The following is a 27,735-nucleotide window of genomic DNA, read 5'->3' as shown; positions in this document are numbered from 1 at the left end:
GAATGCACATAAGTAGGTAAATGTCAAATTATGAAATTTGTGAAACAACTGCAAATGATAGCTTGAGAGGAAAGGAAAAAGCATTGTGTCAAACATCCTGCCCATACTCAAGAGCCCTGATGCTTTTCCACACCAGCTCACTGTTCTCTCCTATTCTGTCAGTACTCCCCCCCCCCCCCGTTCATTCCACAAAGTCCAACAAGCTGTCAGAGCGTTGGAAATCAATGATGCGTGATAGTGCTCCACCACATCAAAACCCCATGTGGGTTTTTTTTCTGTAAATAAAATGGGGGGGAGGGGGGATTATGTATTGAAGTGTATACGAACTAGAAATGTTAGAAATGAATTATATTTTAGAGTATCATGATATTTGACACCACTAATGCCACAAATTAATATTTGTAACCTAACACTAACCTAAGGGGATAAATAAAGATTGACAAACACTCAGAGCAAGTGTTAAACGTACTGCGGCATTAGTCAATGAACAATACATTATTTCTGTTTGACCAAATCAAACTTGGCACAAGCTAAGATTACAGGTCTAAAATGGTTTCTTTTGTATGGATGTCTGAACAGTTTCTTCATAGAGCTAAACTGCAAGAGTTTTTGTGTAATGATAAAAAGAACACAGTTGTGTATAACAGATATTGATATCATATCGCCAAGTCGTTGCTGATTCCCACTCCAACAACAACCATTTAAAAAAAATCTGAAAATTGCTAAAAATAACTGTTTTTCAATGATAGCCTTCTACTAATGCCGTCACCTGCCTGATAACCTCTCTGCATTTGTGTAAAGTCCTCATTCCACACTTCTATGGCACAAAACATTGAAAACAATAGGAGACACGATATACCTTAGTCATAGTTTCGGTTGTATCTTTATGCTTTTGGAACTGTTTTCATGTTAGTAAAGGAGAAGTTCAGGCAGGGTGTATTGAAAACTGACCCTGATATAGTGTTTTATGAGAGTGAATTCATTGTGCCAATGGAATGAGGAAGCATAAGCCGTGCTTTTTGTAAACTAGTGTTAATACTTAATGAATGTGAGTGTTATTGCACATAAACGTGTGTTAATATGAAACCAGGACAGTGTTTTATACACAAACCCTCTGTTTTGTAGCACTACCCAGTGTATTTCCACAGGACACAGACAATTTCCTGTATGTGTAACCAGAATATTTATCATATGCACTCTGTTTTTATGAGTCTATAAATAGGCTCTCCTTTTTGTCCCAGTTTTTTTCCCTTTACCTTTCATGTACTGCAGCAAATTCTTCCATCCATTTTATTATTTCATCCATCATTTTCTCTTTCCACTCACTATTTTATTCTCTGTGTTTCTCATAACCTTTATTCTTGCAGACAGCAATTCACTGCAATTCTGTTTGATGATGTTTCAGTGTCTTTTTTTTTAACAACATTTTATTTCAAATGACTGACCTGTAATGTGGCACCTTTTAATGTTTAATGTTTTTATATGTTCAGTAATATAAATTTAGATAGTTGTAATATGTTTATGATTGAATACTAGCTATTTTACAAAAATAAAATGGTAGGACATTTTCCTCAAACATTTCAAACAGCAGGATGCTCATTTTTGTCACATTACCTTGTCACATTGCATGTTTAGTTCAACAATTGGCTTCCAGGTATCATATTCAATTTTGTGTAAAAATGTCTCAACATTTGGCAGTCTGATCAAATAACAAGCCAAGAAAGAGCTGCAAACATAGTATGGTGGTATACTCTTCCGAAAATAGTTTGGCTCAATCCCCCATTCTTTTTCTCTGCCTCTCTATCATTCTCTCTCCCTTTCTGTCCCTCTTTTGCATGCCCACGTTCTCTCTCATGCTGTTTTTAACATTCCTGTTTAGCCATTTTAGTGCTAATAATTAACCAGACACTCCAGATCTCATAAAAGGCTGTTCATGCCTGTAAAGTGATTCCCCTACAGTATGGTAGAAGTTATGTTCTCTTTAAAGAATGATGTATCGATTTACAAGCTTTTTGTGACACACATGGAATATATAAACCACAAAAACAATTGCTCCCTCATATTCTTCTGGTTTGAGGGAGAGAAAGGAAAAACTGAGGAAGAGGCCATTTGGAAGGATGAGATTGAGATGAGAGTAGGGAACAAGGGCTAGGAATATGGTTTGAAGTGAATAGAAGTGGTAAATATGAGAAACCTACTTGACATGGTTCAAACTGATGTTGTTATGTGTCCTGGCTCGCAGTCAGCATTCCAAAGGTGTTCAATAGGGTTCTGGCCTGGGCTTTTTGCAGGCTAGTCAAGTACTTCCACACCAGACTTAGTAAATACTTTTTTTGGACCTCACATTGTCCACTGGGGCATTGTCATGCTGAAACAGTAAAGGGCCCTTCCCAAACAGGTGCTACAACATTTGAAGTACATAAGTCTTTAGATCATGGCTTCTCAAATTTTGGAAAGCGCAGGGTCCGCAAAACAGGACCCCTAAAGCTTTGAAGGGCGCACTTTTCACATTATTTTAGTAATTCTTATATATACGATTTATAATGTTATAGTGCGAGTTCATTTTTAAAGTATAAAATATAAATTAGGGGTGTTAGTTCAATTTTCTCGTGGTTTAGTTTTAGCTTTTCAAAGAGCCACTTTTCCCCCTACATTCATTGCAATATAGAAAAGAGACATAATCAGTTCATATAGTAATATTTTTGTTACCATGATTATAATAACCATGGTCTTTTGGCAGAAACCATGGATTTACCATAGTAATGTTGTAGTAACAATGACTGTAGTAATGTTTTTTTGGCACAAATTGTTTTGATTTAACTACAGTAATATTGCCTAATATAATAGCAATGGTTTTACTATAGTATTATTGTAGTAACCATGACTATAGCAACCATGGTTAATTTTGTGGTTACTACGGTTTAACTACAAATATAAATTATTATAAAAACCATGGTTTATTTTCCTAAGGAACCGTCAAAGACACTGTCAACCAATAGACAAAGAGTTTTCAGCAACACACATAACTGAGATATGTTCAAAAACGAGATATATTTCCAGTACACTGCTCTAGTGATAAATCATTAGGATTTGGTCACCCTCTTTAGCATTTTTCTGTGAAGTAATGCAGTTCTTGAATAATCAATTGTGGGAAGACATCTCAGTGCCCTTATTGCTGGATAAACTATTAACCTTACTCACACATTACATGTTATTCAAGGACCTGAAAGCAGTTGCGGAACACAGATGATCGCTTCGCGCTCATATGACGCGATAACTTTACAGTTGGCATTATGCATTCATGCAGGTAGCATTCTCCAGGGATCCGCCAAACCCATATTCTTCTATCAGTCTGCCAGAGAACACATTTCCACTTTTCCAGAGACAAATGTCGTGTGCTTTTTGTGCATATTGATGCGAGGCTGTCTTGCAGCTAATGGGCTATAGAAACCCAGTTTATGAAGCTTACTATGAACAGTTCCTTCAATAAGTTACTTCAATAGGCAGTTTGGACTCAACAGTCCAAACAAGATGCCTTGTAAGATTAATATATATATTTTCAACAATATAAATGTGTGATTTTAGGCCAGTGGCTTTGATGGTGTGTCATTTGTTTTGGAAATGCAGCCCTGTACACTGCTTATTTTACCAAATCATTGAGCTCATTCTAGAAATGGTGTGTCAATGGGAGTAACAATAAAATATATGTTAAGTTTTTGTGTGCCCTCCAGCATGTTGCAAATCACTCACACTGAATTGTATTTGTAGGGTGAGACATACACGGGTACACATAGACCTTTTTTTTTATCAATTTTTTTTTAAATTAAATGAGAAAACGCTTCCCATATCTTCTATTGTTGACAGAATTATAATTAGGTAGATACCAACCATGATAGGTTGATTGACAAGTCTCCATATTCAAAAACCATGAACAAATTTACAGTGACATAAAACAGTAGGCAATCGTTTTTTATGTTTCATGTTCATTGTTGGATTTTAAAGAATTTTTTTGTTTACTAAGATAAACAATTTTGTTATTGTTTTGGTTCACCATTTGATGTTCAATGTCAAATTTGGGTCTTGCGGCAAAATCAATTGAGAATCAATGATCTAATGTAATAAAATTCATAAATTTTTAAGTGTGTTTTTACTTTTTAAATCCTTTCTGGAACCACTTTGTGCACACACAAGAATCCTTCATTCTTTATTTAATGTAAAGCTCATTGTTGGTTGTTACAGATTTTATATAATCTTTTCTATGTCCATTTCATAAATTGTAATTAATTTTGTAGAGGCTAAGATGGTGAAACCTGTTGTTAGGGCTTATTGGCTTTGGGTAATGAAGCGAAGTACAAAGCTAAATCTGGATCTGATGTGGAGAGAGAAAAAATTATAATGTCATTAATGACAAACGGCACCCCAGGACAGTCATACAATATGCAGAAATGTTCAAGAGCTACATATCCTGCAGGCGTTGAGAAGAGGAAAGAACGGGAAATTGAATCAAACTTGATGGTGAATTGCAGATGTTTTCATTTTTGTATAATTATGTATTAAGTATTTTAAATAAGTATTTTTTCAGATAAGGACTGTTTTGGTCCACTTTTTCTCCTGCATAGATTTGTACATTGCTTTTGGAATTGGGAGCAGAATTTTAATGACTTATTTTGTCTGCATCACATATAATACAGAATCAGCCTGTATTTAAAGGAACTGAATAATGTCTATATTTAAAGCTGGTTTTATGAGAATGCTTTAGTATTTATTGAATTTGAATCAGTTTTGCATAGAAGTGACATTGATAAAAATTAAATATTAGAATGTAGAAGAAATTGGGAAAGATGATAGCAGTGACTTGTATACAGGACTGCAGGCATACACCATGACCGTTTCATTTTGTTTTGGTTTACAATATGGTAATTTTCACCTGTTATTAATGGTTTACTTAAATGTCAAATGACATTTATGATAAGACTACATCCACATTAATCCGGATACATTTGAAAACTGCATATTAAACCACTGCCGGTTTGTTGTCCACACCGAAACTCATGAAAACGCTTAAGGAAGACCTATTATGCCCCTTTTTACAAGACGTAATATATGTCTCAGGTTTCCCCAGAATGTGTCTGTGAAGATTCAGCTCAAAATACCCCACTGATCATTTATTATACCATTTTGTAAATGTCTCATTTTGGGTGGAATCAAAAACGTGCTGATTTTGTGGGTCTCTTTAAATGCAAATGAGATGCGGCTAAAGGGCGGGGCCCTTTAAGGAAGAGGGCTGTGTCTTTGCAGCGCGTGCTTCGGATATTACAGCAACAACAAATCAGAACTAATATGACTGACAGCGTAAATGCCGGAGTTAAGCCATATATTTATGAACCAGAGTCGGATACTGATGAAGGAGAGACTCCGGCAGAAGCCACAAGTGTGCGAATGAACCAGGATGTTTCTGAATGGTTAATTGACACTAAACAGCTGTAGTGAGTCAGTCTGGCAACAAACAACATCCCTTGTGGTACTGATATGTTGTGCAGATATGCTGTTCTTTGCAAGTAAACATTCCACTTTTACTACAACTCTCTTATGTTTACAGAAAACGTACATATTTTTCAAAAAGACAATCACCTTACTCTATTGTGCATAATAAAGGTGCGGTTATGAATTATACAGACAGTAAGCTAAAAATAACGACAGCTATGAATACAATTGGAGACAATGGTAACTTTAACATTTGCTGGAACATGAACAGTTGGTACTGATTCATGCTTGAGAATCACATTTTTGGAGAATCCTGCTTTATATTGACACTTATTCAGAAAGCAGTCCAGTTTAAAATTATTTGGACAAACATACACAAATTTTTGTTTGTTTTGGGGCACATTTCCTTCGAAAACGAAATTTGTCCACTGCGTCTTCAGTGGCTCTGATGCTGGGAGTACATGAAGACTTTTATCTTCCCTTTTACAGCCAACAACAGAACACTTAAGACGCTTATGAAGCCGAGACATTATTATTCTCACTGTATCTGCTCCAAGTTCAGTAAGAACTGGCGGACTGTGTGTAGATCACTCAGGGGAGGATCTATGATAATAGGGTGGAGTCTGTCACCAGTCTTGGGCAAGGACTGCTCTGTGACGTCACTTTAGAGCAGAAACGAAAACCATTCATTTTGACACACTGTTTTTGATTAATGGAAATATAAGAAAGAGGTGAACGTTTAACATTGTTGGGTGGTTGTGTACACACACTGCCGACTCACTTTTATTTACTAACACCATGTAAAAGTGAATTTAGCATAATAGGTCCCTTTTAAATCCCCTTACTATGTATGCGGGAAAATTGCTGTTCCATGTATAATCAGAAAAGCAACTGTCCTCGTGTTCTGTCGATGGACAGCTATTCCAAGTAAACATCCCGTCACCTTTGAAGGAATGTAATGTGAAGGTTGTATGAAATAACATTTATCTTTAACAACTCTGTCAAAGTGAATAACAGGCACAACAACGATGCTACAACATGAGCCGCCATTTTGATTATTTTGGGTTTAATGGATCACATGAATCATATGACAACAAATACTTAATTATGTTTTTAGTCATCTGTGTTTTACCTGTCCACACTGCAGTGCTAAGACTTTGTTTTTAAATGTATAAACTTGGAAGAGCGTTTCCAAAAAGCTCAGTTTTCGCTGGACAAAAACTCATTAGTGTGGACATAGCCTAAGAAATGTGTTGTTTATTTTCCTAAAACAAACTGAGAATGTCTGATATTTTCCTCTGCTGAAGTTGGCAACTCTAGTATGAAGACTATTTCCTGAGTGAATGTGATAAATTGAAGCACAGACTTTGTATTTTCCTTTGAAAAGATGCTCTCAGATAGTTTACTTTTTCTAGCTATTGAATGTGTCCGCACAGATGTCATCTTTTTTGAAGTTCTTCAACACACCCCTTTGAACCTTCAAATCTCTTTGATACTGACTTGTTTGTTTTGTCTTTAAGAGGTTCTGTTTATTCTGTAACTGTGTGTATTTCTGTAGGTGTTGTGTGAATCCCTGTGATCCCAAAATCTGAGAACTTAATATAAAATACACAAGATGCACTACACCACTTGGTAGATGCACTTGTTGATCTATGCATGTCTTGTTTTTGATGTGTGCTAATAATATTTTCTGAACGTCTGGACATAAAGCTTTTTTAATTGTTGATTTGTGACTGTTAGTTTATACAAACGTAGGGCCTCATATGGTCTCAATTAGCCTATCATTAAGCAGTTTAGTTACTCATGCATCCCCAGCTGACCAATCAGGCTAAATGGTAGTTTGACATGTGACTAAAGTCACCAAGGAATTGTTTGCATTGGTTGTGACATTTTTAGGCCACAAATGTTGGTCAATTCAGACATGAATTGGAACTTAATTGGACCAATGTAAATGTTTGTGTGTACAGTCAGTTTCACAGATGTCTCCTTACATTCAAGTTTGTTAGTTTTAATATCAATTGTCGAGTGCACATACATGTGATATCTTCCCAAATCTTGCTCCGTTGTATGCCTTTCTGTGTCATCCCTTGAGCAGAACAGAATCTTACTGTGTCTTAATGTTAGTGTATCAGGAATTGTTTTAATAAACATGTCATTCCTTGTCATCTGTCTTCTCTTAGGTTCACATTTGCACAACAGGACTCATTGTTACTCCTCCACCTAGTAGTCCTGTCACCACAGCGACAGTTTTCACGTTTCCCACAGATACCAGCTATGCATCAATTACAGTGGTGAGTCCTAAAAGGTCCTTTAACGTGACACAGCATATCAAAGATCTTCATTGTCCTCTCTTTATTTACAAATAGAATTACAGTCTTCTGACCTGCATGTATAAGGAGACCTTGCCTGTATATAAATGCTTAGACTAAACCCTATTACTTGAAACCACTGGTCGAATAATATATCAGCCAGACTAATAACTGTCTTATATTTGGCATTTTTAGATTTTCTGTAATAACCAGGCCCAGAAAGAATCTGACTTATTCTGATTTTGAGTTAAACTCTTCGAAATGGATTTTAAATGTAAATTGGGTTAATCAGAGCTGAGAGTACTGCGCTTTTATAGATTGATGCAATCATAATCAAATTAGCAAAATTATTTAATAAATTAATATATGTTTTAATGAATTAACAGAATTGGGAGTCCCCCCTTGTGTCCGTTTAAAATCAATAACGACGAATTTAAGCTTAATAGTTGATAGATTTCATTTTTCTGTATACATTTAAATTCATAGTTGGAGAGAGTGGTCCTACATCAGCCATTGAAAACCCCATATTGGTCAACCACAACTCTACACATTGCATGTGTGTTCATGCTGTTGTTCATGCAAAAGCTTGGTCTGAGTGCTTAATTGAGAATCCTACACAAGGAAATTCTCCTTGGGCTAGCAGTTGAGTGTCAAACACATTACACTATTGTAGCAACAGAAAAAGAAACCGTTTCTCTCTCTCTCTCTCTATTGCTTATATACATATACATGCAACCAGATATACATTCCAGCTCAAACAGTAACTTTGAAACATGACAGTTTGCCATCTGATAGCCCTCAATACAAGCACACAGTATTTTCTGGACTAGTGTCTGCCTCAGGCTGGACATTAATGGCTCGCTGAGATTGATATGTGTGCACAGTGGGTACCGTTTCCTTTTGTTTTAAATGTATTGTTTTTATATAGTGTGCATTGCCTCTCACGGGGTGATTTTAAAGTCAACTTGAAATCAAAACAGACCCTTTTTACTTTCTTTATGCAAATTCCTGGTCTTACTAATCTGTAAATTTTGAATAATATGTAACAACTTGCTCTTCCACTGACCTAACATAGACATCATGGGCTATTGGGCAATGATAACCTATAGCCAAACAGCTATTTAGACATTGATTTAGCAAACTCACATTCAGTCTGCCTTTATCCTGGTATGTAATGGCCACTTCTGAATCCAGTCAATTCCTGATCACGTTTAAAAGCATCAAAGCAATTTACATCAACTTTAAATACACCAAAGATGTAAGCCTAGAAACAGGGATTGTTTTTGACTATTTTGCTATTTGCAATAAATCTGCATTAAGTAATTAACACAAAAGACAAATAAATTAATAAAGATATTATACATGTGCAATGCTAGAGCATTATAGGAGAATTCTAAATGAATAAATCTTTCCAAACTGAAAGGTTTTTTTTTTTTTTTTTTTTTTCTGCAATTGTTGTACATCTATTTAGTCCTTTAAAACAACAAAACTACCAAAACTGTGCATTACAGAGTGAGAGTTGTTTTAATAGTGGTGCCACTGGGCTCATAAACTCTGTTTGCAGATGTGTGCTTTAGCCCATATGGAACCAATTTATCCTTTCTCAGCCAGACGTTTAGCCCATGCTGGAAATCCACCAATCACAACACCTGCCACAGACAAAGTACCCAATTTTACGCAAACAACACACAAGCTGGAAAGTCACAGTCAGAGGGATTATGACTTTGTTTTTGTTGAAACTTTGCAGGGATCTCTACAAAATCCAAGGCACTCGTGTGGTATGGATGAAAAAAGCCTTCATTAAGGTACAATTCCCCAGTTACAAGAGGCAAAATCTGTAGTTGTGGCCATCAATGGAAACATCAACAGCTGATTAACAAGTAGGAGTTGCTCAGAAACTGCCTCTAAGGTTGCCAAATATTCAGGTTTGAAGTAAAAAATAACCAACAAATTGTATACTTGAACAAAAAAAATGCACACCCATATACACAAGACAAATATAATAATAATAATAATAATAAAATATACAGAATATACATAGAATATCGCTGCAATAGCCAGCTTCCTTGTAATGTTTTTCCTGGAGATATTAAATTGGAAGTATGAATGGAATTTTTGTATCTGATCACTCTCATTTTGAGCTTCCTTTTTGTATGATCAATGTAAATATGACCACATTCAAATTTGTGGACAATATAGGAAGAATTACAAATGATGAAAGACTTCTGAACGTTCTGTTCTGTTTTTTTTTTGTGTGTTTTTTGTTTGAAAAAGCATCAGCTGCCATCGTCCCTCCATTTTGATGTCTAGATCTTTGTTGTTTGGCAAAAAGTAGATAAGTTTTTGCCAAACAAATATCTAGAGGTATTAATCTTACAAAGGTGCTGTTGTAGGAAAAGATCTGTATATTCAGGAGGGATAACGACAGCTGATCACCCCTAAGTATTATCAACCTTTGACTTCTAATCCCTTGGAATGATGAAAAGGGAACACATGGATCTTCTAGCTTCATGTTATTTCGATATGGTCAGGTTCAGAAAAAGAACTTCATGCTTTTCATGAATTTGTTAATGGTATCAATAATCGTTTGAAACTGATCTTGGAATATGTGTTTACTGAGATACATTTTCTGATAATCAGAAATCTTAATGGTGATTTACATACCCTGATTTTTAGAAAACTAATGGATATCCTCAGAGCCAACAGTCTACATCCACCTTGGTTGGTTGAAAATATAGCTTTTGACCGTAAACAAATTTGTGATTTAGAGCATAATTTTGAAATTCACGTGTGATATGTTTCGTTGGTTGGAGATATGATTTACAGAATCTTAAAGGGGTCATGACATGAGAAACCAAATTTGCCTTGATCTTTTGGTATATAAGAGGTCTTTGTATCATTAAAACGTCCTGCAAGTTTAATATTTTAAGACGTCCTCCCCATTCTAAACGAATCATTTATTTAATCAAGCTCAAAATACAGCTCGTTCTGGATTCAAGGTTAGAAGTGACGTGACGATTAGAAGTGACGTACCAGCGTTTGCATATGACCGCCTCCAGCACAAGATAACTACGCTTTAAGCGCAAGACAACTACGCTCATTTCAGTATCGCCGTCGCCTCACAAGTGTTCAGTCGATGGACAGCGAGCTCTGACAGAGACTACTTGTGCACAGGAAAATTACGATGCCACACAGATGTGCTGTTCCTGGCTGTGGTCAAACAAAACCTCTGAATAAGCTGCCGAAAGATCCAGACGTCAGGGAAAAATGGATGCAGTTTATTTTTTGCGGACGTCCCAGTCACGGCAGTGTTAACTTAAGCGTTTGTTCTGTACATTTTAAGGATGACTGTTTTGAGAACAAATCTCAATATGATGCTGGCTTTGCCAGAAAACTGTTGCTCAAAGATAAGTCTGTGCCGACTATTCTGGGAACAACGACGACGCAAACTGTAAGTAATCTATTTTAAACTTTAAACTACTTTTTAAAGCGCAATTTCATTCATTATGAATAATCACAGTGTTTTTACTTAGTTTACTTGCATATTGTTCTGGCTGGGGCGTCAATAATTGATACATAGGCACTGACGTTAGCCAATCATAACAGTGGGCGTTAACACTGAAGTCTTAAATGGAAAACGCCCCCAAAACAGACTGTTTGAATCAGAGGATGAGAAACAGGGTGGGAAAAGGTCATAAATCACTAGATTTTAAACGTTTTTCTTAAAAAAATATATATTAATACTATAATTGCACCTAAGGGAACATAATAATACAATAAAAAAAACCCATGTCATGACCCCTTTAACTTCGCCACTGAAAGTGTCAGATCTATTAAATGAGACCAACTACTAAAGAAAAACTAAATAATGGCACTCAAATAATTGTGTGCATTTAGTAACCGTCTTTAGTCGTGAAGCAGCACAAATAAAACAAATCATTAAATCTAATTGGGATATTGTCAATACCGATAGTGCTCTTCGTGCTGCTTTTCAGGAAATGTCATATCCCTGCTCCTAAAAAAAGGAGAATATGGTTGAGACAGTCAGCAGGCAATTATATTTTTGGAGATTGCAATAACTGCATTAATATGGTTAAAACAAATACTTTAACAGAAGTTTTTTAAACAAAGTATCCCCAATCAAGTCTCTGATCAATTTTAATTCTTCCTTTGATGTCTTCAAATTGAAATGTAAATGTGACCATTTTCTTATTGGTTGAACAAAAAGGAAGCTCAAAATGAAAGTGGTCGAACACAAATATGCCATTTGCACTTAGTTTTCTATATCCGGCAAAACATTATAAAGAAAGCTGGCTATTGCAGTTATAGCTCCCTTCAAGTGACTAAAATAAAATTAAGAAATACATACATTGGCAAAACAAAAAGTGACTGAGTGTCAGAGACAATAAGTCGTGGAGACACCAAACTTGGCAGGATGTTCCCAAATCCTCCCCGCTACTCAGGCGCACAAACGCACACCCATCTGACCCTAGGTGGAACTGTAATAAACACTTTTACATTTTGGGTCCTTTCTATGCAACTGTAAGGGCTAGAATAAAATATTCTGCCATTTTGAATTGTTTTAAAAACATGCCTTTTCAAACTCCTCCTAGACTGTTAGACATCTATTTGATGTGTGTGTTTACATCTGGAAGACATATTTTGTAGGTTGTTTGCTTATCAGCAATATGTCGATAAGATGTCAACAAGTGTGTCTCGGATGTCTTTGAGACGTTTATAATTTATAATGTTTGTAAATCTGATCTTTTTAAGATGTTTAGCAGATGTTAATTAGATTGTGATGCTACTCATATTGAAGCATCACAATCTCAGATGAAAATATTTAAAACATCTCTGAGATGTATGTGTGCTATCTGGGTGACATCTGCACTCTCACAGAAGCAGATATCTCATGGACCAGCAAACTCTAGTTATACTTGAAATAAAACTGAAAAGGCAGATAGATTTATTCTGATTAATACATTAAATTCAAATCTTTAACAGTGCTTTAAACATTTAAAAGTAATTTAATATCAGGTGAATTATTTTATTTAATAGTATTGAGTGTTTTGATAGAGCACTAATGTTTATTTTCTGTTATTTATTTTATTGTGCTTTAAAGAGGTCAGTGTTTATCACTTTATGATGTAAAAATATATGAAGGTAAATAATGTCTTTTTATTAGGCTACTATGTATAATTGTTTATAAAATACAAACATATAAGTGAAAATTATTAGTTCTCTTAGAGCCTATAAAGGTCTTAGATTACATCTAATATTCACAACATGTCCTTTGTGGAGTTTACCTACTGATTTATTTATTTACTTTTAAAAGAATCTTTTTTTCAATGTTTTGTCCACAAAATGATCAAAAATGTAAACAGTACAACCCATTGAAAATATATTAGTTTGTCCCTCGCACATATTTTCGTCTTGACAAAAACCAAATATGGCGCTACTGTGAATAAGGTTCTTGTGTGCTTAGTCCCCGATGATTGCCGCTTGGGAATGTATTCTATAATATTATGACCACCATGCAATTCAATGCCTTTATGATCAAACTTCGAAGATATCAAGTAGAAATATCCCAAAAAATATCGCAAAATTGCAGTAAAATATGTACTTATTTACTTGTGCTGATTCCACCAAGAGGCTGGAGTTTGTTTTTTGGAATAACACTCCTTCGGGACAGTTGCTCGTTCTTTGTGCTTATGCCTCCCATTGGCTGGAGTTTGTTTAGTGGAGTATTTTTTGTAGGACATTGGAAGGATTAGGTTGTCTGCTGCACTCATGAACAGCCGGCTCACTGAACATTCGTTTGACAGTCCGAGGAAACTGAACTGAGTTTGTTTTGTGGAGGAACACCCCTTCAATACAGTTTTGTGAATGAATGTACACGTTCTTTGTGTTTATTCAGCCTATTGGCTGGAGTTTGTTTTATAGATTATTTTCTGTTATGGTATTCTGTTTCACAAAATTTGTATAGATGCACCGGCTTGTTGAGTTGACGCCAGTTGGCGCTGTCGTGCGTGGGGTTAATGTGCACATTTTTCTTTTTTCTGGTAGTTTTGTTAGGGGGGATGTTCTGGGTTTGACTGTTGCACTAATGTTGGAATGTGGTTTTTATTATTTTATTTTTGACTCATCAATTTGTTTTCTAATATGTCAATGTCAAATGTTAATATGAGTGGATTGTCTCTCTCCACGTGGAATGTGAATGGGTTGGGGTATCCCATAAAAAGAAGGAAGGATATTTATTTTCTTAAACATAAGAAATGTGATAGTGTTTCTTCAATAAAGGCATCTTCCCCTGCAGGAAGCTGAAAAATTGGGGAAAATATGGGGTGGACATATTTTCTTTAGTGCTGGCTCAAGTAAGAGCAGGGGAGACATTACATTGATAAATAAACATCTACAATTCAAATGTCAAAAACAGATTAAAGATAAATTAGGAAGAGTCATTATAGTTTTAGTAGAAATTAATGGGCAAAGGTTGATTTTAGCTAATACTTACGCACCTAATGTTGATGATCAGGGCTTTTTTATAGATCTTGAAGGGATGTTGCAAGCTGCTGGCACCCCTCATGATATAATATTGGGAGGAGAATTTACTTTTTTGATGGACTCAGTCCTTGATCATGGTGAAGCAAAAGTGTGTAAGCCCCCTAGAGCAACATTGACTCTTCACAGGTTGTATAAATTGTTGGTCTGGCAGATATTTGGAGACTTTTGAACCCATCTGGTAGGGATATACATTTTTTTTCAATAGTCCATAAGATTTATTCTAGAATAGATTTAATCTATTGTTGACTGCTCAATTGTAATCATCTTGGTCTCAGATCATGCCCTGGTGAGTTTAGAGGTGTTGCCACATATGGAGAAAAAGAAATCATATAGTTGGCACTTTAATGTATCCCTTTTGCAAAATCCTGATTTTCAAATGTTAAAGGCTGAAATCAGTTTTTGTACAAATCCAAAGCACGAGAACTTGTGGAGTTGGAAGAGAATATTAAAAGTACCAAGACCGAACTGAAGCACAGAATGTTTGATGGCCTCAGAATATTGACCCGATTGAAATACAGATATAAAACTATTTTGTCACGGAAGTTGGAGTTTTGGTTATTTAGGGCAAGACAGTCATATTTTGAGTCGGGGGACAAAGCAGGATAGCTTTTGGATATATATATAAAGCAGAGAGGATCTTTTTCTACCATTCCCTCAGTGAAATCTGCTGGTGGTGAAATATTTACCTCGGCCATTTATATTAATATTGCATTTAAAGAATTCTATCTTTATCTTTATAGTTCCACGTCTTGTCTACTGATGAAGGTTTTAGAAAGTTTGTGGAACCATTAGATCTCCCTAAACTGACGACTGTGCAAAAAAAATTCTCTTGTTTCGGAAATAACCTTGGAGGAGCTTCACAAGTTAAGTAAGGCCTTGCCTACAAGCAAGGCTCTGGGGCCAGATGGTTTTGCCACTGAATTTATTTAGATCTTATGCTACAGAACTGGCTCCACTTTTGTTAGAAGTTATACGGAATCATTAAAGAATGGAAGGCTTCAGCTAACCATGACACAAGCCCGGATCAGTCTGATTCTTAAAAAGGACAAAGATCCAAGCAAGTGTAAAAGTTACTGTCTAATTTCCCTGATCCATTTAGACATTAACATTTTGGCTAACCAATTAAGTAAAGTTATGACATCTTTTATACTTACAAATCGTTTGTGGTTCATTCGGGGCTGCAGCTCTTCTGATAACTTTAGGCGTTTCATCAATATCATGTGGTCAGTGGAGAATGATCAGACTCTGGTCTCTCACTTGATGCTGAAAAGGTGTTTGATATTGTAGAATGGGATTATATTTTTAAGATTCTGGAAATGTACGGGATCGGGAATACTTTTATTGAATGGATTAAGTTACTTTATAGACACCCTGTAGCAGCGGTACAAACAAATTGATTAATTTTAGATGTGTTTCCTCTGGATAGGGGCACTCGGCAGGGTTACCCGCTTTTCCCATTATTGTTCTGTCTTGCCCTGGAACCATTAGCAGCCGCAATAAGAAAGGAGGATGATTTTCCAGAGGTGATGATGGGAGGTGTGGCGCACAAGCTTTTGCTTTACACAGATTATATTTTATTATTACCCCATTAGATCTATACCTTGTCTCCAAGGATTATTAATTCCTTTTCTAAATTCGCAGGACACTGAGTCTATTGGTCTAAATCCGAAGCTTTGGCTCTGACATAGTACTGACCAGTAACAGCTTTTCAGCCGGGCACCTTCCAGTGGCCCAAACATGGCATTAAGTATTTGGCCATTTTATTCCCAGCTAATTTGTGTGATTTAGACCGGTAATTTCGACTCTTTAATAAACGTTTTTTGAGTGATGTGAGTAGGTGGGCTTCATTACATTTATCGATGATTGGGAAGGTTAATGTTATTAAAATTAATTGTATTCCAAAATTCAACTACCTGCTACAATCTCTCTCTGTATTTGTCCCCCTCTCTTATTTCAAGCAATTTGATAGGATAGCGAAGTCCTTTATTTGGAATGGTAAACGTCCCAGATTACATTTCAACAAGTTACATAGGCTGATTGACAAAGTTTTGCTAGGCCTACCCAAGATTTTGTTTTATTATTATGCATTCGGTCTCAGATATTTGGCTCATTGGTCGCTTCCTGAGAGAGCCCCTCCCTGGTTTTATATTGAACAGGAAGTCCTTGCCCCTATTTTGCCATTGCAAAAACTTTCTATCATACTAACAGAAGTTGTTAAAGCACACCCTGTTATCTCAATTTGTACGTGGTTTGGATGAAAGTGTCCAGAGTGTTTAATTCGGACATTTATTTAAATGTTGCCTCAAGCATATGTCTGAATCCTAAATTGTGTATTAATAAGTCCCCTTTCTGTTGGTCAGAGTGGATTGGGAGGGGGTTTACTAAACTCGATGACCTATAAGAGTGGAGTGCTGAGATCTTTAGAAAATTTGGTTCAGCATTTTAAGATTGGTGTGGTGGTGGTGTAGTGGGAAATAGCACATAACTGTTAATCAGAAGGTCGCTGGTTCGATCCCCACAGCCACCACCATTGTGTCCTTGAGCAAGGCACTTAACTCCAGGTTGCTCCGGGGGGATTGTCCCTGTAATAAGTGCACTGTAAGTCGCTTTAGATAAAAGCGTCTGCCAAATGCATAAATGTAAATTTAAGATTCCTAGATCCCAGTTCTTTAGGTATTTACTGCTGCGCCACCTGTTCTGTATCATTTTTGGGGTTCGTTTACACCCCCCCTAAATCAGCTTATACTCTAGAAGTGGTGATTACTGCTTTTTCGAAAAGGTCATGAGGCATCAGTGTATTACTCCCTGCTAATTCAGAGTCTGGGGAACAGAGCTTTAAATTCTCTTGAGATTATGGGAGAAAGATTTAAACTTGGTATTGGAGGAGGGAGCGTGGGCAAGGATTCTAAAAAACAAAGTCTACATCTAGAGTTGCAAGGATCCATCTGATGCAATTTAAGATTTTGCATCGATTCTACTAGACCCCCCTCTAGATTGTATAGGTTGGATATTAGACACACCCACCTGTTGGCGGTGCCAATCAGAAGATGTGGGCACAACACATGTTTTTTGGGGAGCATTTTGGTTGGGGGTTCAGAACTTTGTGTGAGGTATTGGACTCTGAATTTTAATTTAACCGCAGACTCTGTATCCTGGGTGATGGGACGACTCTTGATATTGGGGACAGTTATTTAAAAAGTTGGGTCTTAACCGGAGTCTTGATTGGTAAGAAAATCATCCTCAGGGTATTGAAGTCTGCTGGGGCACCCTCATTTAGGGAGTGGAGTGGCTAGATGGGCGATTGTTTGAATGTATATCTTGATTTTTTTCTGTTTCTTTTTTTTTATTTTAATGCTCTAGATGTTGGTGACCACAGTAGTGAGTGTTTGTGTCGGGGGCTCGGCTGTGTTTTGTTTGGAATCAATATCATTTTTAATAATAATAAAAAAAGAAGCCCTAAGCAGCTTGAACCCGATAATTGCTTCTTGCAGCTATATTTTACATTTCTTTATATTTATATATTTTTATATATATATATATATATGTGTGTGTGTGTGTGTGTGTGTGTGTGTGTGTGTGTGTGTGTGTGTGTGTGTGTGTGTGTGTGTAGAATGTGTGTGTTTGTTGTTAAGTATACAATTTGTTGGTTATTCTTTACTACTTTAGAATATTTGGCAACGTTTATAATGGGGAATTGTACCCTGATGAAGGCTTTTATTTTTGCCGAAACACGTTGGCCAAAAAAAAATAATATTTGTACGATTTTTAAGCCTTGGACTTTTATCTTTTTTCACTAACTCAGGTGTTTTTTTGTTGTTTTTTTTTTTTAGGATGCTCTTCCCCCTCCTCCACCCCCTCCACCTCAGTCACAACCTTCAGCAGTGGGTGCTGCCGCCTTGACTGCTGGTCAAAGACCTTCACCCGCTGTAGGTGACCAGAGTGGGCGTCAAAGACCCACAGTGTAAGTACAACTTTAATGTAATACACACACTATACATTTGTAACTTTCAGTTTGGTGTTAAAAAATATGTCAGGAGCATTGATAATTTACCATTCAGTGGTCTTTTTTGCATCTTCTGTCATAAAGTATCTCACACACAAACACATAGCATAAACAGTAAGCGTAAGTGACCACTTTCAAGTCTTGACTTACCTCTCTGTCGTTACCTAATGTCAGCTGAGCATGACCAAACACATTCAGGTGAGGTGTTATTTCCAAGGGGAGTAGTGAAGTCTCTGGGGCCCTGAGCTGAGGTCTGACCCTCACCTTTCACCTTTAGCTTGTTAAAAAAAAAAAAAAAATGACTTATCTAATATAGGAGCTGTTTAGAATTTCTAATTTTATTGTCCAATGTAGAAAGGAGATTTTGTTGTGATTCAAGGCAACAGTGTGAAAGCAGTGCCCACCCCTGTTCGATTTGTGGTATTGCATCTGAGGCCAACTCACTTAAATACATGAAAAAGAATTAATAAAACTTCATAAGAAGAGGTAGTTGCATTATATACAGTATTTATTTAATTTAATGTTTTGTGTGATTTCTCTCAGGTATGTGGCAATGTTTCCGTATACACCCCGTAAGGAAGACGAGTTAGAAATGAGGAAAGGGGAAATGTTTTTGGTGCTGGAGCGCTGTCAGGATGGCTGGTTTAAAGGAACATCCATGCACACTGGCAAGATTGGAGTGTTTCCTGGGAACTACATGAGTCCTGTCAGCAGGTACGATAAACACACCCTCACTCACACATGTTATCACTCAGACATATACACCCAGTAAGCTAAGGAAAGATTAGATTGCCCTCTGCCTTTCCATTGGAGTATATACTTAAGACATACACCACACAAAGTCTTCACTTGCAGATAAATATTGCAGATATATATATATATGACATATATATGTGCGTATGTATATATATGTGTGTGTGTATGTATGTATATATATATATATATATATATATATATATATATATATATATATATATATATATATATATACATATACATATACATACATACATACATACATATGAATGAATGAATGATTTAATAAAATAATTTTCTGTAAATTTCCTTAATTTTTGAGGTGGGACTACATTTCTATATGGATGCACTTCTGCGTGAATTATGTATTTCCTGTTGATGGATATTTTTTACAAATGCTGTCAGAAGAGCTTAACTTGGTTTTAACCTGGAACATTCCTTTAAACTAGATTTTTCCTTGTGGGAGGTATGAGCATTACAGACACCTACAATTATCAGTGCAATCCTATTTACAGGAATAAAACAAAATCCTTTATTTAAAACATGAAAACACAATGTCTAAAAACATGTTATTTGTTCAAGGTCAGATTAAAGCTTGTCTGATGCGGATGCTTTCAACAGGAGAATCTCATTTACCGTCCTACAAAAGAATGAACAGCTGCATTTTCAGCCTAGAATTATTCAAAATATCTCCCTTTCACACAATCAAGCATCTTTTTTATTTATGGCCTAAATATAGCTTACACTAGTGTTCCATGGTTTTAACTGTAAAAAAAAAAAACTACATTTAAATTTCAAACAGACTTGAAGACATAAGAGAATAGCTAAATATCTAACTGAACGGAGGAATTTAAGTGTTTAGTCAGATCGAGTGATTATTTTGGAATATGTTTTGCAACCAATATATCAGGAAAAATTCAGGATGAGATTTAAAATAAGAAGTGTGAGTTTAAAGGGTCTTGAACTTTTCCTTATCTCTTTTTTTTTTTTTTTTTTTACTGCAGGACTGTTTCTGGCAGCAGTCAGCCAAAAGTTCCCCTGACTCTGTGCTCCCAGGCTGGACGTGGTGCCACCATTGTTAGCCCCTCCTCTACTCTTCTAGGGGCAGCTGTAGGGAGTGCTGACCCCAACAAACCCCTCCTAGTCTGCCCAAATGCCACTCCATCTTGCCCACTGCCTGCTGCTATAGTAACAGCTGCACATATACCCGCTGGTCAGCACCCCAAAGTGCTTATGCATGTGACTTCACAGATGACTGTTAATCAGGCACGCAGTGCAGTCAGGACAGGTATATATAATTAAATACAATTCAAACCTGGAATTTCTTTTATGATTTTTAACATTTTTAAACAGAAATTTTATGAGACAAAATGAATAAGCAATATCTTTTGGATCTTAACTACTTTAATCACAAATTACTATTTTTCTCCACTAGCTGTGTGTCATAGTCAGGATCGGCCTACAGCAGCAGTGATGCCTATCCAGTCCCACAATCCTGTGGCCTACCTTCCTAGCACAGCTGTGTGTCTTCAGCCATCACCTGTCCTCGGCTCCAGCCCTGGATCCTCCTCATCCAGAGTGGGTGTGGCTATGGGCTGTGCGGCTGCCTCCTTGACCCCACCTAATGTTAGTGCTGCTTCTTTAGACAATGATGCCATGAGACCTTTGGCTGTGGTAGCTCTTCCTGTGGCCCCCAGCAGCACAAAGTGTCTTGGTGCAGTCTCGAATCATGGAGTTGCTTGTAGACTGGATAAAGATTGCAAGGTGAGGCTGAGAATTCTGAGCTAAAGTATTTATTGCGAGGTCCCCAAAATTGTGGGCCAACATATTTCAGGAAATTTAAAAAAGGATGACTTTCAGGCCAGGAATATTCATTGAAATCATAACACCTTAAAAGTCATGGAAATTTGAGTGAATATAGAATTTGTAAACTAATTTTGCTCTTCTCTAAAATATTTCATCAACTTAATATTGCTGTTAGTGCTTGTAAGAGTGACTAATAACGGTTTCTTGTTGTACACAAAGTGGTCTTCCTCAAGCCGAAAGCGGCTCAGAAAACCAAATTGTCCATTGAGGCATGTCCAAATGTCACAACATGTTTTTTATTTATCCAGAGACATTTATAACTTTACAAGTTTATAATCATTTAAATATTTTAATTCCAAGAATTGGTAGCTATTACAAATGGAAATCCACCTTGGAAATCTCTTAAAAAATATGACATTTCTTTTTATATATTTGTCCAGTAATCACATGCAAATGGCAAAGTTTTGTAAATTCATTGGGCTAAAAGTGTAGGAACCCTATTATTAGGTGTCATGGCCTTCTGAGTATCATTTGTGCTTTTTTTAGAACACTGAAAACCCTTGAACACTTGTTCCCTCTAATTAAGCTCACTTGGTGATCAAATAGAATATTAAGTTAAGATAAATAGATGCAAGTAGACTTGGATTTGCTTTTTAAATGTTGTTTCTACTTAATCATTTCAATGTAATGGCCTCAAATGTAGGTCATTCAATTACAATTATACTACAAAAGAGCTAAAACCTCTATGAATTCTTAAATACAACTATTTAAATGCCCCCAAGGCATTATGGGAATTACACATAGACTCAATTTTGTATTTAATATTTTTTTTAACACTTAAAATATTAAGTCTGGGTTTTTAAGAAGAATATTTTCAAGGATCATACAGTAGATATTTGAGTTATGAGCCCAAAACTTGACATTTCAAGTTATGTTTAAATAAGGCAACTTAATTTTTCCAGTAATTGCAACATTGGTGTTTATGGTGAAGGACCAGTAAGTAAAATACTAAGAATAACCCTGAGGACCCTAATGGCTTGTCATGGTTTGCATTAGTTTAGTCTTTTTGTTATTGCCCCCGACTGTTCACTAATTAATTTATGTGCGCTTAACATGCCTTTTGTAACTATAAATTCATTCAGTTTAAAAAAATTTGCTGAGCTTGATGGCCAAGTCTGCAGATATAGAACTTAAATCATCATTTTTTATAATGCAGGTTGTTCTGCAAACCGAGAGAACACAACCCTGAATGTTGTTCACTTTGCCTCAGTGTTCTGGGACATTTCTTGGTACTCAGTACTTCCAGAGTTACACTCACACTGATGTGTTTGTCTTTCTGTTTCAAATAGGTAGAGGAATTTAGGTTTTGTAACCAAACCTCTCTCCATCTGGAAATATCTGATTTTTCAGTGATATTCAAATTCAGTCTACAATGATCAGACTAACTCCTCTGTTAGCCAATGCGCAGTAGCAGGAGAAGATAAAGTAATGATTAGAAATGAGTAGCGTTCATTGCATAACTTTAGTTGTGACTGACTTTGTCTGGCTAGAAACAGAAATCTACTGAGCTTTTAAGAGACTCAGATTCTTAGATCCTTCAACCTCCAAAGGATAAAAGATTTAGGAAGAGAAATATAAAACAATCAAACAATTAAAAAGTAGGATGAGTGATAAGTACAGAAGAAACATTTAATAGAATTGTGTTATAACAATAAAATGTCAGGTTATTTGTCTATGGCACTCTCTTTGATAGCTGATAATCTCCAAAGACCCTGCGATGTTCGTAATGTATGTTGGAGTCTAAATAAAATTTTTGCTCTCAATCACTTCATTTATAAAGAATTAAATCTTTATTTTCAGAGGGAAAAGAAAGGCCTGTTGAAACTGCTGTCTAATAAAAAGAAGCTCCGCCCGTCTCCCCCATCCTCTCCAACGCTGGAGGCGGAGCAAACTGTTGCCATGGACATGCCACAGGGGGCTGTAGGACCTGAAATGGCCCCGCCCAACTCAGCAGTCATTGTGGTGGGAAACAATGGCCGTGCAGGTGCCTGTCCGATGGACTCTGAACTCTCTGCGTCCTCATTTTCATCAAACACAGAGGCAGCATCATATAGGAACAACTCCCATGACAACACTGCACCAATAGCCCCACCTCCACGGCAACCATGCTCCTCCCTCCTCTCCATGCAGCATGACGGGCGGCCAATCATGTGTGAAAGGTAATGTAACGCCTGCCCAAATTTGCTTCCGATTAGATTTTTATATCTGATATTGGACAGATTGTGCACACTTTGAAATCACATTTACATTTGTAGACAGTGCAGTAAATATCCATTGTATCCGGTGTATGTACAGTACATCGGTTGCAATAGCAGTGATGTAAATATCAGCACAACTGAGAAAGAACATAAGCAAAAGAGGCATTTTACTCATTCATTCACATACTGCGCCAAAACCAATGACTTATTCACTATTTTCTGAAAATGTGTGTATTTGGACTCCATACAATATTGCAAACTTTGTATGATAATATATAAAGTACACATTGTGTCCCGAATTATGAAAAAAATCTGACTCTTCAAAGTCAATTAATCCAATAAATCACACTTGGTTCGATTGCTTGGTCTCAACCCAAGTTTGTTTCCTCCCCTGCCCTCGATTGCAACTAGGTAACAACTCAAGAAGGCGTCAGCTGTATTATGTTATTGAATTACACGTTACTTTGGATTTACCACCAAAACTTAACATGCGAAGAACGACATTGTCTGCAACGGATGCATTGCAAAAGATGCAAAGAATGTAAGCTACTCTATGAAGGCAAGTTATTTGGACGCAAGCAAGTATAAAACAAAAAATATTATACCATAATAATTGCGATCATGGATCCTGCAAAGACACAAATGATACATTATCAATAGCGATTCACTTCCACAATTTAGGACTATTGCGTTCATATCAGCAGCCAACCGTACTGGAGTTCACATGAACCCAGGCAACTTTTTCAAGCGGATTCTGGTGCGGTTTCCAGGTGCACACCAGAATTCACATCAACGAAACGAACCGAACTTTGACGTCTAATGAACCTGGATGTTCACCAAAAGTGCTAATGTGAAAGCACCCCAAAACTACATACGTTTTGCTGTTCAGACTGCAAATAACTCAATGGAGTTGGATATTCCAAAAAATCTGAATTTTGCTGCCTGTCAAACAAATCCGTAGAGTACTCATTTAACATTTAATTAGCATGAACTTTTTTGGTTTGACTTTGTAAACATTGTGTTTTACGGTTTTCTCCATTTTCCAGGTACCGTGTGGCGGTGTCCTACCCTCCCCAAAGTGAAGCAGAGCTGGAACTCAAAGAGGGAGACATTGTATTTGTGCACAGAAAGCGAGAGGACGGCTGGTTTAAAGGAACACTACAGAGGAATGGGAGAACAGGCCTTTTCCCTGGCAGTTTTGTTGACAGCATCTAACAGTGTCAAAATACATAACTCTTAGATATTAAAATTCTCTATCAAAGTAAACACCAACACTGAATTTCAGCCTTACAGCTCCGTTTTATTTTCAGTAGTATACGAGATCAGTGGAAGTGGACTTCTTGTGTGGTTTGATCATAAACATGTGATCCAACTGCTGGAGGGATCTTGAGGGTCAGCAGTAGCATGGAGTTGACCACAGTCTTATGATTATACAATAACCATCTAAACAGGTCCTAAAACAAACACTCAAAACATTTCCTTAAACACACGGATGCAGTTGTTTCGTTTTAGTTGTTCACTCTAGGTGCCCTTGTTCTAGCACAGTGTAGATAAAGTCGTGATAGGATTTGTTAATTTATGTATCTGTAACATTTCAAAGACATTTATTGTGTGCCTTGTACTGTCTCACTTTACTGTATTTGAGCAAACAAAGCTGATATGATGAGAATAATATGAATTTTCTTCTGAAAAACACATTTAACTTATTTTTGTTTAGTAGGAATGGCGCTTTGGAGGGAAGGTTTGTTATGTGAGCTGGATGGTCAAATGCCAATAGAACCTATTTACATGAAATCAGTAGTCAAATTGATGAGCCAAATGAACCAAGATGGTTTGCCAATAAAGGAAATTGTTATTTTTAAAAAGAACAGGAATACACTCCTTAACTGAATATTAATAATAATTGTTTTGTGATAACATCTTGGTTCCAGTTGTTTAATACAAAAGGCCCATGTCACAAGCTGTAAAACAGAAACAGTCACCCATACTCAAAGCACAAAACCCCCAGTATATATCAGTAATGATGCTGTTATACTCTTGTGCACACATATTTGACTGTTTTGTGTGTACAGTATATTTGTTCCCTCTGTAGTATTGACAGCTGCTTTATAGTTTCTTTCAGAATACTGTATCATACCTTACAAAGACACAACTGACCTTTTGGCCCCTTATTTTTGAGCTACATTATTTCTTTATAGGGATGATGTTTCCTAAAGATATGCACACAAAAATGGCTGGTAACGAATAGAAATGACTTCATAAACATTGGCTGTTCTGGTGATGTCTGCTGTACTTGGTGATATAATGTTTTATATACTTGAAAATTACGGTGTTTGTGTATTTTTATGCTTCATACAGTAGATTAAATATTTTATTATCATATTTCGAAAGCACAAATTTGATGTTTGATAGTTGTTTTTTTTATTTTATTTTTAGAATTTACAATTTAATTTCCCAAATATGCCCTTTTGCAATTTTCAGTTATTTTCTGAAATTCAATTCACTTTACTTTGAATTCATCTTGATGCCTTTGCAACTAACACAATGGCCTTCATTGGTTGTATTAATGAAACTTACCAAACTACTTTTTTTTTACTTTTTCCAATTTCCAATCATTGATAACCTTGTTACTCAACTGATTTTCCAGCTCTGAATTACGCAATCCTTCAATAGATTGAGTCACACTAAACAACGAGCATTCTCGAGAACATGTTGCATACTAGTAACAGAGCAGAATGAAATCTGATCACTGTACGTTTAATTTAAACTCATTAAATGGCTTGCTAGTAAAAGGGGTATGAAATAAAGTAATGCCTTTTATAAAACACATTTTGGAGATACTTGTTTGTGTGTTTTTAAATGTGTTTGAGATCTAAGTGAACTTGATTTTTGCCAGTGTTTTTGTAGCAATGTTAGATTAGAAGGAATGTAAAAGCTGTATAAAACAAGAAAATGGTTGATAACTTCTCAGACTGAGTGCAGATCTCACACTTGTGCATTATTTGTGTTATTTGCTCCAAGAACATCATGTGCGTGAAGTCACTCATAAATACAAAAGTATCACATCCAGATGGTTCTTTAGCACTCATAAATCCATTTATGTATCCATTTGTCTCACATGCAGGTTGCACCATCGGCTGTGTACATTTTCACATGTTTTAAAGCTGCCCGTTTCACTCATCCACATCTGACCCAGATAGAAAACAACTATTGAACCAATGTTAAGTCAATGTTGATGCATCAACGTTAATGGCATTGAATTAACATGCAAGGTGATGTTGGTTCAACATCACTTTTGCACCCTCAGTTAGTTGAAACTAGGCTGAAATTTCAACATTGGTAATGGTTCAATGGTAATGTTATTGAATCAATGTTACAACCTGATAGTGGCTCAACACCATTTTTGCACCCTCAATTAATGTTGAAATGACATGGACATTTCAACCAAAAATCAGTATTTAAATCACTGAATCAATTTTGCAATCAGATGTTGGTTCAACATCACTTTTGCATCCTTTGTTAATGTTAAAGTTTCAACAAAGATTCAAAATATTTGGTTAAAAGCAATTATATAAATAAAACAACTTTCACATAGTATGTAGAGTTTATTTATCTTCATCACAAAAGTACTTAAAGATTGTTGCTGGAGGCACCGGAGGAGCTGCTCCCACACTCATTTGCTGAATCTAGGCATCTAAAACAGAAGAGATCAAAGAGAAAAAAAACAGTAAGATAAAAACCAATGGAACCAAATAATTATCTTAATTGTAAGTTAAAGGGATAGTAAAAGTGGAAATTTGGTTTGTACAGTCCAGCGGTCACGTTTTGACAAATGAATTATCCAGTGTAGGCTTAGTCCAGTCCTGGGTACCCAAGGTCCTGCACATTTTAGATGTTTCCATTAATGAACACACCTAATTCTTCTCATCTCAATCTTATAGGCTGCATGACCTGAATGGCAGATAAGAAAAACATCAATGTGCAGTCTGTGGTAACATCGAATTTTGACCATATATATTCGGTCTCATTCAATTGAGGATCTACGTAAGATTACTTAAGTTTTTATAAGACCCTGTTGATAAAAAAAGTTAATTCTAAAAATGTCTAGATTAAGATTGTCAAAATAATAATTAGTTGCAGCTATACATAAAGTTCAGGTGGTTAAAAATTATGGGGATAAAAATGAAGAACATGAAAATGAACCACATTGGCTAACTCACCAAGCATCTGCACCAAGTCACCACATCATTTTGTGTTAATTCACACAATGCACTAATAATCAGTTTGAAACAATCCATAATTGAAACTTTGCTAAATATATATATATATATGGAAATTTGGTTTGTACAGTCCAGCGGTCACGTTTTGACAAATTAATTATCCAGTGTAGGCTTGTATTATATATTATATTGTGTATATATATAATACATTTAAATACTTTTCTTACCTGATATAACTGATATATATATATATATATATATATATATATATATAGGCTGGTACTTTCTAGATCCAAGGTGGTCACATCAGTAACGCCACATAAATGTATATTTTA

The 27,735-nt window shown here is 36.1% G+C and overlaps 1 protein-coding gene across 1 annotated transcript in view; it reads left to right on the top strand.

Annotated features, from left to right (window-relative positions):
• sh3rf1 (SH3 domain containing ring finger 1) overlaps positions 1-26,509 on the top strand; it is a 111,625-nt gene extending 85,116 nt beyond the window's left edge. Inside the window, exons 6-12 of the mRNA XM_052096038.1 lie at positions 7,665-7,775; positions 18,188-18,318; positions 18,904-19,074; positions 20,121-20,404; positions 20,552-20,880; positions 22,783-23,141; positions 24,227-26,509. Coding sequence (XP_051951998.1) covers positions 7,665-7,775; positions 18,188-18,318; positions 18,904-19,074; positions 20,121-20,404; positions 20,552-20,880; positions 22,783-23,141; positions 24,227-24,395 — 1,554 coding nt within the window. The 3' untranslated portion in view covers positions 24,396-26,509. The remainder of the gene's footprint in view (positions 1-7,664; positions 7,776-18,187; positions 18,319-18,903; positions 19,075-20,120; positions 20,405-20,551; positions 20,881-22,782; positions 23,142-24,226) is intronic.
• Positions 26,510-27,735: the final 1,226 nt, after the last annotated feature.

This window comes from Xyrauchen texanus, chromosome 28 (assembly GCF_025860055.1).
Source record: "Xyrauchen texanus isolate HMW12.3.18 chromosome 28, RBS_HiC_50CHRs, whole genome shotgun sequence".
Taxonomy (NCBI): Eukaryota; Metazoa; Chordata; class Actinopteri; order Cypriniformes; family Catostomidae; genus Xyrauchen; species Xyrauchen texanus.
This window is presented reverse-complemented; position numbering and strand designations above follow the sequence as displayed.